Source organism: Musa acuminata, chromosome BXJ1-5 (genome assembly GCF_036884655.1).
Source record: "Musa acuminata AAA Group cultivar baxijiao chromosome BXJ1-5, Cavendish_Baxijiao_AAA, whole genome shotgun sequence".
In the NCBI taxonomy this organism is placed as follows: Eukaryota; Viridiplantae; Streptophyta; class Magnoliopsida; order Zingiberales; family Musaceae; genus Musa; species Musa acuminata.
The window spans coordinates 22,888,347-22,901,187 of NC_088331.1; the positions used below are offsets into that span (position 1 = coordinate 22,888,347).

Genomic DNA, 12,841 nt, shown 5'->3' on the forward strand with positions numbered 1-12,841 from the left:
CTAAAATACTGCAAAAGATCAAAAATACTATAATAGGCCTAAATATTAAAACAGGTAAAAGTAATTTAGATAGTTTTTAAATTAGGGATACGCTACTTTTTGAAAAATATCTCAAATATAGATAATTTTTAGAAAAATAGCCCTAAGAAGAATGAAAGAAACAGAGAGAAATCTCCTGCCTTACTAATAGACGAAAAAACTCAAAAAAAGGAGTACTACTTTTTATCAAAAATAATTTCCAAAGAAAAGTAGTTCATTAAAAAAAAAAGATAGAATTGGAGCTGAATTTAGTGGGTATAAACATTTTGCAACTAATTAAGAAAAATACAAAAGTGAATGAAATAAGATCATAATTAACAAGCAATCATATAGACATGCGAAATTTCAATTAGATACTCGATGGAGTCCACATCTAAGTCTAGGCGAGATAACGATACAACTTCCTGTCACCCTCGTCCCTCTCCAAGAATTCCCGCTCAATCAGAGACTCGATCCTCTTCTTAATCACGACAGGGTTCGGCAGGAAACGTGGCTGCAACTGCTTGGTCACCTCCGTCACAATGCTGTTGTAACCCGTAACCCGTCGGGCCTTCATGACCCTGATTATTGCTGCCTCGATCTGAGGTTTCCTGTCTTCCTCCACCTGCTGGCGAGTCTCCTGCTTCTCTGGCTCTGATTCCTTCTGCGCGGTGACTGTGCCAATCTTGATCTTGAAGAACTTGCTCATGAACTTGTCGTTGATGGAGAAGATATCATCCTCGGCTATGTCCTTGCTCATTGGAACCTTACGGAGAACATTCTTGCCCAGAACACAAGCAAGAGACTGAAGGCATCGCTTGAGATCTTGTGATGGTATTGCAGTTGCCTGTTCAATTTCTTTACAGCTCAGCCGGTCTACTGAATTGAACAGCATGAGAATGCACATCTGATAGGTAGAAACATTCAGCTCATGCTTCTGACCCTTAGCAAAAGTGGCCTTCAGGTCAGCTGTTCCCATGTTGGTTTGCCATGTCAACCGCCGGCCACTATGGGTTCCAAGATAATATGCTCGAAACTTGTCACATACACCAAGAATTTCAGCTGGAAGGTTACATGCAGCACTAGGTTGGGTTGGCCACGATCCAGTTGTGAGAACCTGCACGACCAGGGTAGGACCTTCCCCAGCTTCGAAACCTTGACTGGCATAAAATCCTTGCATGGTGTCCTGGGAGGTCTTCATATCTGTAAACATGCCTTCGAGTTTAGAGGTAAACTGATAGCCACATTCGGTCTTGAGCTTCACTATCAGATTTCTCTCGGCATCATCTGAAACTATCTTCCCAGAAAGGAGCCGCTTTGCCAGGTGTTGCTTGTAATATTTCTCAAAGATGTCCTTCTCTTGTAAGTACCTAAAGAGCATCATCACTTTGTCGAGAACAATCTCTACATCCTCTTCACTGACACCTTTCAAATTTTTATGGAGTTTGTCATTGACATATAGGGAAATAAACTCTGGAGATCGGCTATTGAGATTGATGAAATATTCAAAAGAAGAATTTAAGGCATTTTGGAAAGACTTGTCATTATTAAATGCTGCGGCGATGATCTTATCATACTTATCCTTTTCATTCAGAAGTCGCTGAACAAAGTCCACAGGATCCTTCAATCTCTCTGGATCTGTTACTAACTGCTTCCCAGTTTCTCGAAGATGTGAAGTCATGAGATCTCTTATCAACCGAAGGCCTTCAGTAACTCGCTGGAACAAATTGTACATTCTGATTAAGTCTTCATACCTATCATCTACAAGCATATTAACAAGGCCAGAGTTCTCCATATGGACCAATTGTTTCATGTGGTTAGCAATCATCTCCTTCTCTACAACACAAATAATTTTTGGTTCAGTTTTTGTATCCAAGTATTGAGAAACCCTCTCCATCTCTTCATTGAGCCGTCTCTCAGCTTTTTTTAAGTACTCACCACAATTGCAGCACTCAATGAACTGCTGGGACTCGCCACTATAAAAACTAGCTGAAACGTCCAGAAAGGGCTTCTCAAAATCTTCTTGATACACTGAAGATCCCAGATCCATTAGCATCTTTGTTATATTCCTCATCAATCCTCGATTAATAACTTCACCCGTGCGCTCTTTATGTATAAGCTCAAGAATTGTATTAAGTTGCCTGTCCTGAATTTTGCTGGAACGAATGATATTATCTCTCCACAGATTCAGTCCTAGTTCATATACTGGCGTCTTACGGGAACTGGTAATGAATGTCCTATCCATGTACATCAGTATATCTCGGATCATTTGCAATGCCTTGGTGTGTTCTCCCCATTTTCTGTTCAGTTCCTCAAGAAATAGATCACCCTGAACAGCCTCAATTGATTGTGATATTTCCTTTAGGTGCCATGTCATGGTGGTCATAAGTCCAGAGTACAATTTTTCTCCATGTTTGTGGAGCACCATATTGTAAGCATTCCTATATTCATAAGAAGCTCAAATTAAAAAAAGCAGTTGGATGAAAAAAATAATAATAATTTAAAAAGTGTTAGGTGTCAACAGGCGCCAAGGTCCCAAAATGATCGAGGCGCTAAGCACAGATGCGCTCTAAAATATTAAAATATAAAAAAAATAATATAATTAATAAATATAATTATTTAAATAAAAATATGATATTAAATTAAAAAGATTTAAAGTACCAAGTCACATTATCCATCTCGTAATAACAAAAATGTCAATAGACTCAAAATTCTAAACAATAAAGTTTTACATCAAAGTCATTCATCATCATAATCAACATCGTCGTCATTTTTAAACAATTCACCTTGAATGAATTTATTCTCTTCCTCTTGTCCTTCTTCTTTTTTATCAAAATATGTTTCATTCTCTTCAGCAATAACAAGAACCGAACTTGATGTTGTTGCACTCATTTTTCTCTTTGTCGTCTTGTATATGTTTGTAATTCTTCAGCACTTGAAGCTCTTACTACATCTCCCCATGTCAAGCTATCATCTTTAAATACAAATTCATCTTCAACATCTTGCAAGTTCGTACTTATTTCTCCCACCAACTGCTCATTTGCATCATCAATGTCTTGTAATGAGATTGGATCAATTCTATTTCGCAAATCATGACGAGCCTTCAAAGCTTGATTATACTTTATATAAACAAGATCGTGTACTTGTTGATCCTCTAACCGATTTCTTCTCTTTTAGTGAATCTGTCATGTCATATAATATAAAAATATATTAATACATCTATCTAAAAAAATAAATTAAAATATTCTGTGATCAATGCATGCTCAAAGATACTCCAGTTTCGCACACAACCCGTAGCACTACATGTCAAACTAAGTATTTAGATAGCAAATTGCTGCAAGTTAGGGGTGAAATTTCCAAATAAACTCCACCATTCGGTTGCAAAATTTATTTTATTATTAGCAATAACATAATAACATACTATAAACGAAATTAATTATATCAAATTATTAATACCTGGGGATATAATTGTCCTTGATCAAATTACCATTGGAATTCCAAAAAAGCCATCAGTATTCTTATATAAAGATAATTTATGAATAATCTTATCTTACACCGAAAGGGATAATCTACAGTGCACTGATATAACTCATTCAGAACTTCTCCATCAAACCCAACGAATGTGATCTTATAAAAGAATTCTGGGTTCAAATAATATCCTACTACATGTAAGGGATAATCAAGCTGACAATTTCATCTTTCGTCGATAATTATAAATATTTTCTCATATTTTTTTTATTTCCATTAAAAGACTTTTGAATCATCTCATTTGCTCTATCTATAGCCTCAAAAATATATCTAATTCCAGGCTCAATTTTATTTTCCGCCAACTGAATGACTCGAACAAGAGGGCTCATTACCTTTAATATATAAAATATAAGATTCCAAAAGGATGACATTAATGATATCACTAGCCCTCTTGCCTTTTGCTTCTTTTGCCCATTTGCTTATCACCCATTTCTCCAAGGTAAACATGTTTCTCAGGTTATGTTTTTGACGATGCATGCTCTGTAATGTCAAGAGGAAGTAGCAAATCGGGTGACACCATATCTCACAAATTCCTTATTGCCTATGAATTATCTCATCATATTCATAGCCCCAGCATAATTATAGAAAAATCCAACAACAAAGATTGTCCTTTTTAAAGTTTTCTTGATTTCAGAAATCTTTTCAATATCCTCCAACATTAAATCAGTATAATATGCCACACATGAAGTCCAATATAAGTGTTATCTTTTTGTTTCAAGTAATTTACCTGAGACAAAAGATAATAAAAATGATAAGACTTAGGAGTTTAATACATCTTCCATTTAATTAAAGACAAAGTAATTAAAAAATTCAAAAGATGAATCTTACCATCTAATACATAGTTGCTTCCATTGTCGGTTATAACTTAGACGAACTTGTTAAGTAAATCATATATCTTTTCTCTAGATTTCACAAAGGATGATGTATCTATTGACTTCACAAACATAGTTCCTAAAGAACTATTAACCATAAAATTAATTAAACTCATGCGCCTTCTGTCGGTTCAAACATCTGACATAAAAGAGCAACTATGTTTTACTCATGATTCTTTGTGGCTCTTTAGTAAGTTATTTATATAATCCAACTCTTTTTTCTACAATGAAACCCACATCTCATAATAACTTAGAGGTTTTAATCCCCCATCATATCTTTCAATAACTTCAATCATCACCTTAAAACTGTCTAAACGAGTTATACTAAGGGGAAGGCTAGCCTAATAGAAGAAGCGAGCAATGTGCTAAATTGTTCTTCCCCTTATTTCTTTATCACAAGAATCACTTATATTTATTTATCTTAATTTTGAGCCTCCTCCATCAGTCTTTTTTTACCCTTCTTAGTAACCATAGCTTCTTTACAGTTTTTGTCACGTACTTTTTTCCCACTTGGGTTGACACTCTCAAAATAATCTTCTTCTTCATCATCCCTGATATGTTCAACATTATTCTCCAGTAAAATATCATAAGATCCATTCTTTTGCATCTTTTTTCATTCATATGAGCCAGCAGCTCTTCTTTTACCTCAAGTGGTCACTTCTTACAAGCTGCTACATTCTTGAAATTTCCTACTAGATGCTGCTTTACATGAAAAATATCACCTCTAGTAGTCTTATCACAAAAGATATAAATAACTACATTAGGCTCTTTAGGATCCTTTAGATAATTATATTTCTATGCATGATCCTTTTTTGAATTCGTTGAAGAATCTATTAAATTGCTTTATATACTTGTCATTTATCCTAAAACCCTAATAATAATTTTAAATAAACAAAGATTAGCAATGTTAAAATCTAAATAATATATTATTAATCTAATAAATAAAGATTATTTTGTATAGTAATTAATAATCTACTGTTAATAGTATATTTACTACTAATAGTAGTAGGGAAGAGTAGAGACTAACAGTGAGAAGTCGCGGATAGTAGCAGAAGCTGAGAAGACTCGATTGGCGACGGAGGAAGACTCAGTGGCAAGGGGAGAAACCGTCGGGGACGAAAGCAGAGGAAGAAATCATCAGCGACGAACTCAAAGGGTGAAATCTTCGATGGCAAAAATAGAGAGAGATGTGTGCATAAAGTTGGGAGTCGGGGTTGTGTGCTGCTATAACTGCATGCATTAGTTCATTCAATCGAACCAACTAACAAAAATTTAACTGAACCATATTTAAGTCTAGTTCGATCGCCTTATATCAGTCGGGCACTCGTCCGAAGCGCCCAGGCAGTGCCTCATTAAAGCGCCCTACCTGGCCCTTAAACGAGGTGCTCGGGCCTCGCCTCACCTCACTCGAGTACTTAGGAGAGCGCTCGAGCACCCTTTTAAATCACTGAAAAAAAAAAATAATTGTGATTATATTATAACCACCAAACCTAAAAATAAAATAAAGAAATTTAAAGACCAAGGTGAATAATAAGAAGGAAAAGGCTTACAAATGCAAACAACTCAATGATTTGACAAAGTGATGATTAGGTGGGTGTATTGTCAAACGACAAAGTCATATGAAATTGAACAAAGAACAAGGCAGAAAGAATGGGTTCAAATATAACAAATTTGAAGTCAAGAAAACATAAATGCTCAACATTAGCATTTAATTTCTACATTAATTGATCAATGACGACTCCACAGGTATCTCAACATCTACAATTTGGGTGAAGTCACAATATACAAAAGCCAGAAAGTAGATTGCAAGATTGAGGAGGCACAAAATGAGGCTCTTGCAGTAACTTATATGAGTAAATATGCCGCTACGAAAATTACTGACAACCATCTTCTTCTTCACTTGTAACGTTAGCTAACTTTTCCAAGACATTAAAGTCAAAAGACATCAAATGAACATAATAGCATTTATCAATGAAATATCTAGAAAGTGTATATGTAGAAATGTAACAGCTAGAAATTTTTTATGTTAAATAATAAGATTTATTAATCAATGAAGGCATTATATGTTATGACATGAAAAAAAGCACTCGAGCATGGAATATTTGTCTATCTCCAAGAAAGTGAGGTTAGTAAGTGTTCCTACGAGTATAATATGTTTACAGGAAACAAAAGAATAAAAGCATTTTGAATGTTTTCATGTATGTGGATGCTTACTGCTTGCTAGAAAAGAGGTAGAGATAATTCACAAAGTCAGTTATGACAACGATATTCATTTGTAAATGTTAATCAAGACTCTATCCATTGGGCACTGAGACGCAGAAAGATGGTAACAGATTTTTCAGATTTCAGAAAAGCTATACTGAGTACTGTTAAGAAATTAATAGTTGATAAACTGACAAAATTTAACACTGAAGTAACTTGTAGAATGAAACTTCTTAGAAGTTTCATCTATCAAAAGCCTTCTTAGAAGTCTCTTATGTAAGATGAAATTGGGCTTTGTGAGACATGCATGGAAAGTACTAGCGACACTGATCAACAAACATGCGAGTAAGGATTAAAATCTTGCTCCGATGCTAATACCAGTCAGCAGTCAGCCCAGCATAATACCGATGCAGTTTGACATATCTACATTCAAAATGGGTCGCTACCAGCTGAATCAGTGAGAGAGAGAGAGAAAGAGAGAGAGAGAGAGAGAGAGAGAGAGAGAGAGAGAGAGTGACGGGAGGGGAGGAGGTGGAAGAGGTGGAGGCGACAGAGGATGAGGAAGTGGTGATGCGCACCAATAGGAGACAAAAGTGACACTGCAGAGAGGAGACAGCAATGTGGCGAGCTGGAGGAAGAGGAAGGGGAGAGAGGATGAACAAAAAGAGAAAAAGAAAAGAATAAGAAGAAAAAGAAAAAGAAAAATATAATCGGGATAACTATCTAATTTTTTTTTAAAAAGGATAAGAATACTAGTATTTGTCTTCTTATCACTCGATAAGATGGTATAGTATGGTTACCAAGCTGTACAAACCATACCGGACCGAAATAGGCAAAATCATCTTGTCCACGTTCCGATTGGCTGTCCAACGGATAAATAATGGTTCATACTTACCAGTACAGGTTGCATTTAATCCTTCATCCAAATACTCTTAGTTAATTGGATATGGCAAGTCTTAATGGGCGAAATCCCAAAATGTACAAGGAAGCAGTTCGATATATGTCTTCTCTATCAACTGCTTTTCGTTGGAGTACAAAGGCAGCACAACATGTTGCACTATCAACATGCACAGACTCCTTGCAATGAGTTTTCAAAGCCATATAGCTTAGGTACTTGTCATCCTAGGTTAAAACATCCGCAGGAAGACGCTATCACATGATTTCATTTCTCTAATAATAAGCAAGCATTTAAGTTAGACGAGAACCTCAACAACAAGGAGGAAGCAAAGAGGTAGGTGCAAGCCATTGTTATTGATAAGGTTGCCAATCTACTGCAAACCAGGGAACACATTTTGGTTCCCATAAAAAGTCTTCTCGAGATGAAGAAACTCAGACATGAGGATGGAAATCAAAGTACATTTGCTCCGAACATATTTGTCAGGGATCATGTTTGACTCTCAATTCGCTCATATTGTCTTGCTTGTGAAGTGTTGCAAGCTTATTGAAAAGGTGGCATCCTTATTTACCAATGGTAGTAAGGCAGCTATTCTTGCAGTGTTAAAATAAACCTTCATTTTACCTTTCAAAATTTACAGAAAGGGAAAGCAGTGCAATGTTATACAATGCTATAGCAAGCAAATACGACACCTTCTTGATATCCTCAAGCCGATAAAGGAATAATACCAATAACTAATAGCCAGCACGAAAATATAACAAAGTAAAATCTGACTCAGTACACACCATCAGAGACATGCTCGATGATACGTCTGACAGACCAAAACGGGACTTCAAGGTGAACGATGAAAAACAAGGATGATACACTCAAGCCAGGTACCTGTAGAGCTCTTCAAAGCTAAGGCCGCTGGCGTTGTGGTTGTAGATCTCGTGGATGGCGTGCTCAAGCACCTTCCATGTCTTCTCGGCATACTTGGGGTCGAGATCCACCCGATGCTTGAACGCCTCGATCTTGAAGTTCCGCTTCCTCTGAGCGCTCATCGTTGGAGAACGAGGGCGGGGAGGGTATTAGGGTTCCAAGAACGAGATATGGATTCGGGGAAGAGAAAGAGGGGAGGCAAAACGGCGGCTTTTTTTGTCGGGTGGTGAGGATGAAACAAAAGGGAGAAATCGAGAAGCGCGAGAGGAGGCGAAGAGAAGAGTTGGCGATTGCTTCACGTTGTTCCTTTCTTTTTGTGTTGTCATGTTTAAGTCAATTCGAAGGTTGCTTCTTGGCCTGGAAATGAACAAATAACCAAAATAATATAATATGTAGGTTGAATTGGATGGAAATACGAGAAATTAAACTATAATAGTGCAATAAAATTCAAGTAATTGGGATTATTACTTTTCTAGTTTATTTAATTTTATTTTGATGACGGTGATGAACTTAATTATTTAACTAAATCACGTGGCATTTCAAACTATATCAGGTAAACTTTTCGCAACCTTGGTATTATAATATGTATAAATAAATTTAAAAATAAAAGATATTTTTGAAACAAATCTCGGAACACTTCTATTTTTAAAAATTCTTAAACGATACTCCTTTTGTTAAAGATTATTTTTAAAAATTCTTCAAAGATATTCTTTCACTCGCCATCATTTGTCCTTGGTTATATAAGACTCCCACTCCTTTGCTTATCGTTTCCATCAACCCCGTCATCGACCTAGGCAAAGGGGACAATAATAGTATTAAAGGAAAATGTGAGAGGAATGAGGATAATTACGTGAGACAAATAAGGGTGAGAGGAGTGAAGGAGGGTTTATAGGTATAGAAGTAATTAGGGGTGAATAAAGGAGACAAAAGAAGAGTGAGAGCCCTAGGACAACATGATGTGCTAAATGTAAGAGGCTTAAGCACGAAAATAACCAGGTGAAAGCATAGAGACAAAATTATCTTTTTTTCAAATATCGAGTGATTTGAAAATAATTTTAGAAATAGAGGTAGTATATGAGAAACTTTTTTTAAATTAATTTTTTTTAAAAAATTCTGATAAATAAATAAACGAAGGTACGAATAAACAATAATGACCTCTATTTGCCTAAGGACAAACTCGAATTAACACCAACAAAAATGTCAAATGTAAAAGAAAATTAAAATAAACATCAAACTCTCGTAAGACAAATGACAGAAATGGACTGACTGAATAATGATACTATCTGTTTTACTTAAGCTGTACACTCTTTTGACATATACATGCAAACTATTAGCAATAATGTATAATGTTCGTACAATCCTACATGAAATGCATGGGAAAAAAAAAGAGTTATGGATAAATTATCATGATTATTATACTAAAATGTAAACATCATATTTGTAGAAGAATAACTAAACAAAATACTTTATTAACAAACGGAGATAACTCGGTAAAACCTCTAATAATCATGCACGAAAATGATAGAAGGTTCTTTGGCTCATTTCTCTAGTCATTAAAAATCAAAATAATCCAAGAACAATTTGATTAGAATACATGAAAAAAATATTATTTTATGTTTAGGACATATAATTATCGATCCCCCTTGATCGGATAATCTTAAAGGCAAAATTTTCAGAAAAGTTTCTATTTTTAATATTTTGATTTTTCTTGGAGAATATCCTTATTTTTTTCCCCTTAGACCCCAATCTTTTTTAGGTAGACAAAAATACAATCAATGACTAATTTATCCCCTTTCTCTTTTTCTTTATTTTAAGTCAAATCCAAATAAACCATGATATTGCACAGGTTTGACTCGACCGTAAACCGATCTTAAATTAAAATAATCAATAAAATTAAATAAAGTATAATAAAAATGAAAATATTAAGAATAAAATTAATCTCAAAACTAAAAATAAAGTAGCATTAAATAAATAGCATTGAATCTCGGATTTTGATGATGAAACCAATTGATAGTGTTTATGATTTGATCTGCATTCTGAGTGACGCAGAAAGCTTCGATCAAGGAGAGACAATTAAAATAGGAAGAATCATGTTGGGCCGGAGAGAAATAGGTCAAAAGATTGAACGTCGAGCCAAAGGATCGGTCGACGTATAGACAAAAGGCTTTGGGCCATGGGTTCGGGCATCAGGCCAAAAAGAGCATAAATTATGCAAAGGAAATCGGAGTTCCAAAGGTCAACTAGCCGTTTGGGCAATAAGCCGCAAAATAGGACGATGCACCGAAGAATCGGAGGAAGCATCGATGAACCAATGACATGCCACAACATTTGAATTAAGTCTTATAATAATTGTCTAAGATCGAAGTAGGTTTTAAGTGTGTAGAATTAACTACGATAGCAAGGCATAAAACAAAATGAAGTCCCATAGTCAAGAATGAGACTTCATTGGGAGTTCGAGAGTTCGTCGGAAGTTCGAACGTTCGTCGAAAGTTCTATTGAAATTGACCGAGAAGTCCAGGAGCTTGCTAGATAAGCTCGTCGGAACTCACCAAGAAGATCATCGTGAAGTCCAGGAGCTTGCCGGGAGTCCGCTGGAACATTGCCGAGAGATCATCGGAAGTTCGCCGGAAGATTGCTAGAAGCTCACCAAAAAAAACCTAGACTTAAGGATTTATTTAGCTTAGTAAATATCTTAAAATTCATAGTTAGCATATAATTAGGTTAGAATTAGGCTAACTCAGATAGGGGCCAATTGAGCTAAGTTTGGAATGTGTTGAGCCTAAGTGAAAAGGACCAAATAATGACCCAACAAGTGGAACCGACATGGCATAGTCTCCGAGACTATGTCGAGCGATGGTACTGCCAGTCTGGGCGATGGTACCATCCAAATTCAGTCTCCGAGATTGTCAGGCGGTGGTACCGTCCAGTGTTAGGCTACAAGCGGTGGTATCGCCCAGTGAAGGCGATGGTACCGCCCGTACCCCAAAATTTTGGGGATTTGAATTTTGACTCCAAGTTTTGAAGTCATTTGGGATCTATAAATATCTCAGCTGTTCCTACATGAAGCAAGAAGAAAAATAAACAAAAACTCTATGTTTCTATAGTTGAAAACCCTTATAAAGTATAGAGTCCCTCCTCCTAAAATTTAGAGATCATTCTAAGGGAGAGTGTGAGGGAAGCTTTATAAAAAGGGGGTATAAAGGTTCTCTCCTAAACCTGTTAAAAGGAGAATCGAGTTGTAAGGGTAATTGATCTTCATCCATTGAAGGAAGATCATTAGTGGATGCTAGTGGCCTCAATGGAAGGGGAATCAACGGAGTGGATCTAGGTCATGATGACCGAACCACTATAAAACTCGGTTTACATATACTTTAAGCTCTTTACTTACATTACAAACTACCTTACTTGCTTTACCTTCTCAATACACTCTTCCATATGCTTTCAAGTTAAATTTATCTTTACGAAATGGTTTTTGTAGGAATCAATTTTTCATCGTACGAAGAAATTTCAAAACCGGTAATTTTTCCGCTACACTAATTCGCCCCCCTCCCCCCTCTTATTGTCGACTCGTTTCTAACAGTTGGTATTAGAGCTATGTTATTTCTTATTTGGTTTAACACCCAAGAGAAATGACACTTTTCGGATTTCAAGAGGGCTTTTCAATCGTTCATCCTCCTATGTTCAATGGGATGAACTACACTTATTGAAAAAATCGAATGAGAGTTTTCTTATTTTCTATGGATTTAAACTTATGGAATATCATGGAAAATGGATTTTAAAAGTCTTCAACTCCAATGAACGAATAGAATGATTTGGAGCAAAAAACTTTTTTCTTTAAATGCTAGAGCTATGAATGCTCTATTTTGCGCCTTAGACAAAAATGAATTCAATCGGGTTTCTACTTGCGAAATGACTTTTGACAGTTAGCACACTCTTGAAATCACACACGAAGGCACTAGTAGAGTTAAAAACTTTAAAATAAATATTTTGATGCATGATTTTGAACTATTTCGAATGAAACCAAATGAGACTATTGGATGTAACGGTTATTATTAAATATCTTATTTAATAATAACGTAACCGTTCTTATTAACATTCATAATTCATTATCATGAATTTCTTCATTTATTATGGTTTAAATGATTTCAGTTTCTTATTCTTTATGCATGAAACCGTTATTATTAAATTAAATATTTAATATCATTAAGTTCTTCATTATGGTCCAAACGTTACAAATTTGAATTAATTCTTGAACGTTATGAGTTGGTGATGATAAATGTTCTTGATGGGAGAACATCTATATATACATGAGGATTTTGATCCCTTGGCTCAATCATCTCTTTGAAGCGAAAGGCTTTCCTACACCATCTAAAGCGAGAGTTCTAAGTCGAGAAGAACCAAAGTTCAA

At 35.6% G+C, this 12,841-nt stretch overlaps 1 protein-coding gene across 2 annotated transcripts; it reads right to left on the minus strand.

The window, feature by feature from the left end:
• Positions 1–333: 333 nt before the first annotated feature.
• LOC135674069 (cullin-3A-like) lies at positions 334–8,734 on the minus strand. 2 transcript variants are annotated; one of them, XM_065183517.1, is made up of 3 exons: positions 8,395–8,519; positions 5,446–5,639; positions 334–2,459 (listed from the first exon to the last, which is right to left on the minus strand). In XM_065183517.1, exon 3 carries the CDS (start codon positions 2,444–2,446, stop codon positions 419–421), a length of 2,028 nt encoding a protein of 675 aa, XP_065039589.1. In that variant the 5' UTR covers positions 2,447–2,459; positions 5,446–5,639; positions 8,395–8,519; the 3' UTR covers positions 334–418. The 2 variants fall into 2 exon arrangements, with proteins under 2 accessions (XP_065039589.1, XP_065039588.1); XM_065183516.1 differs by lacking the exon at positions 5,446–5,639 and having other exon boundaries at positions 8,395–8,734.
• Between the last annotated feature and the right edge of the window lie 4,107 nt (positions 8,735–12,841).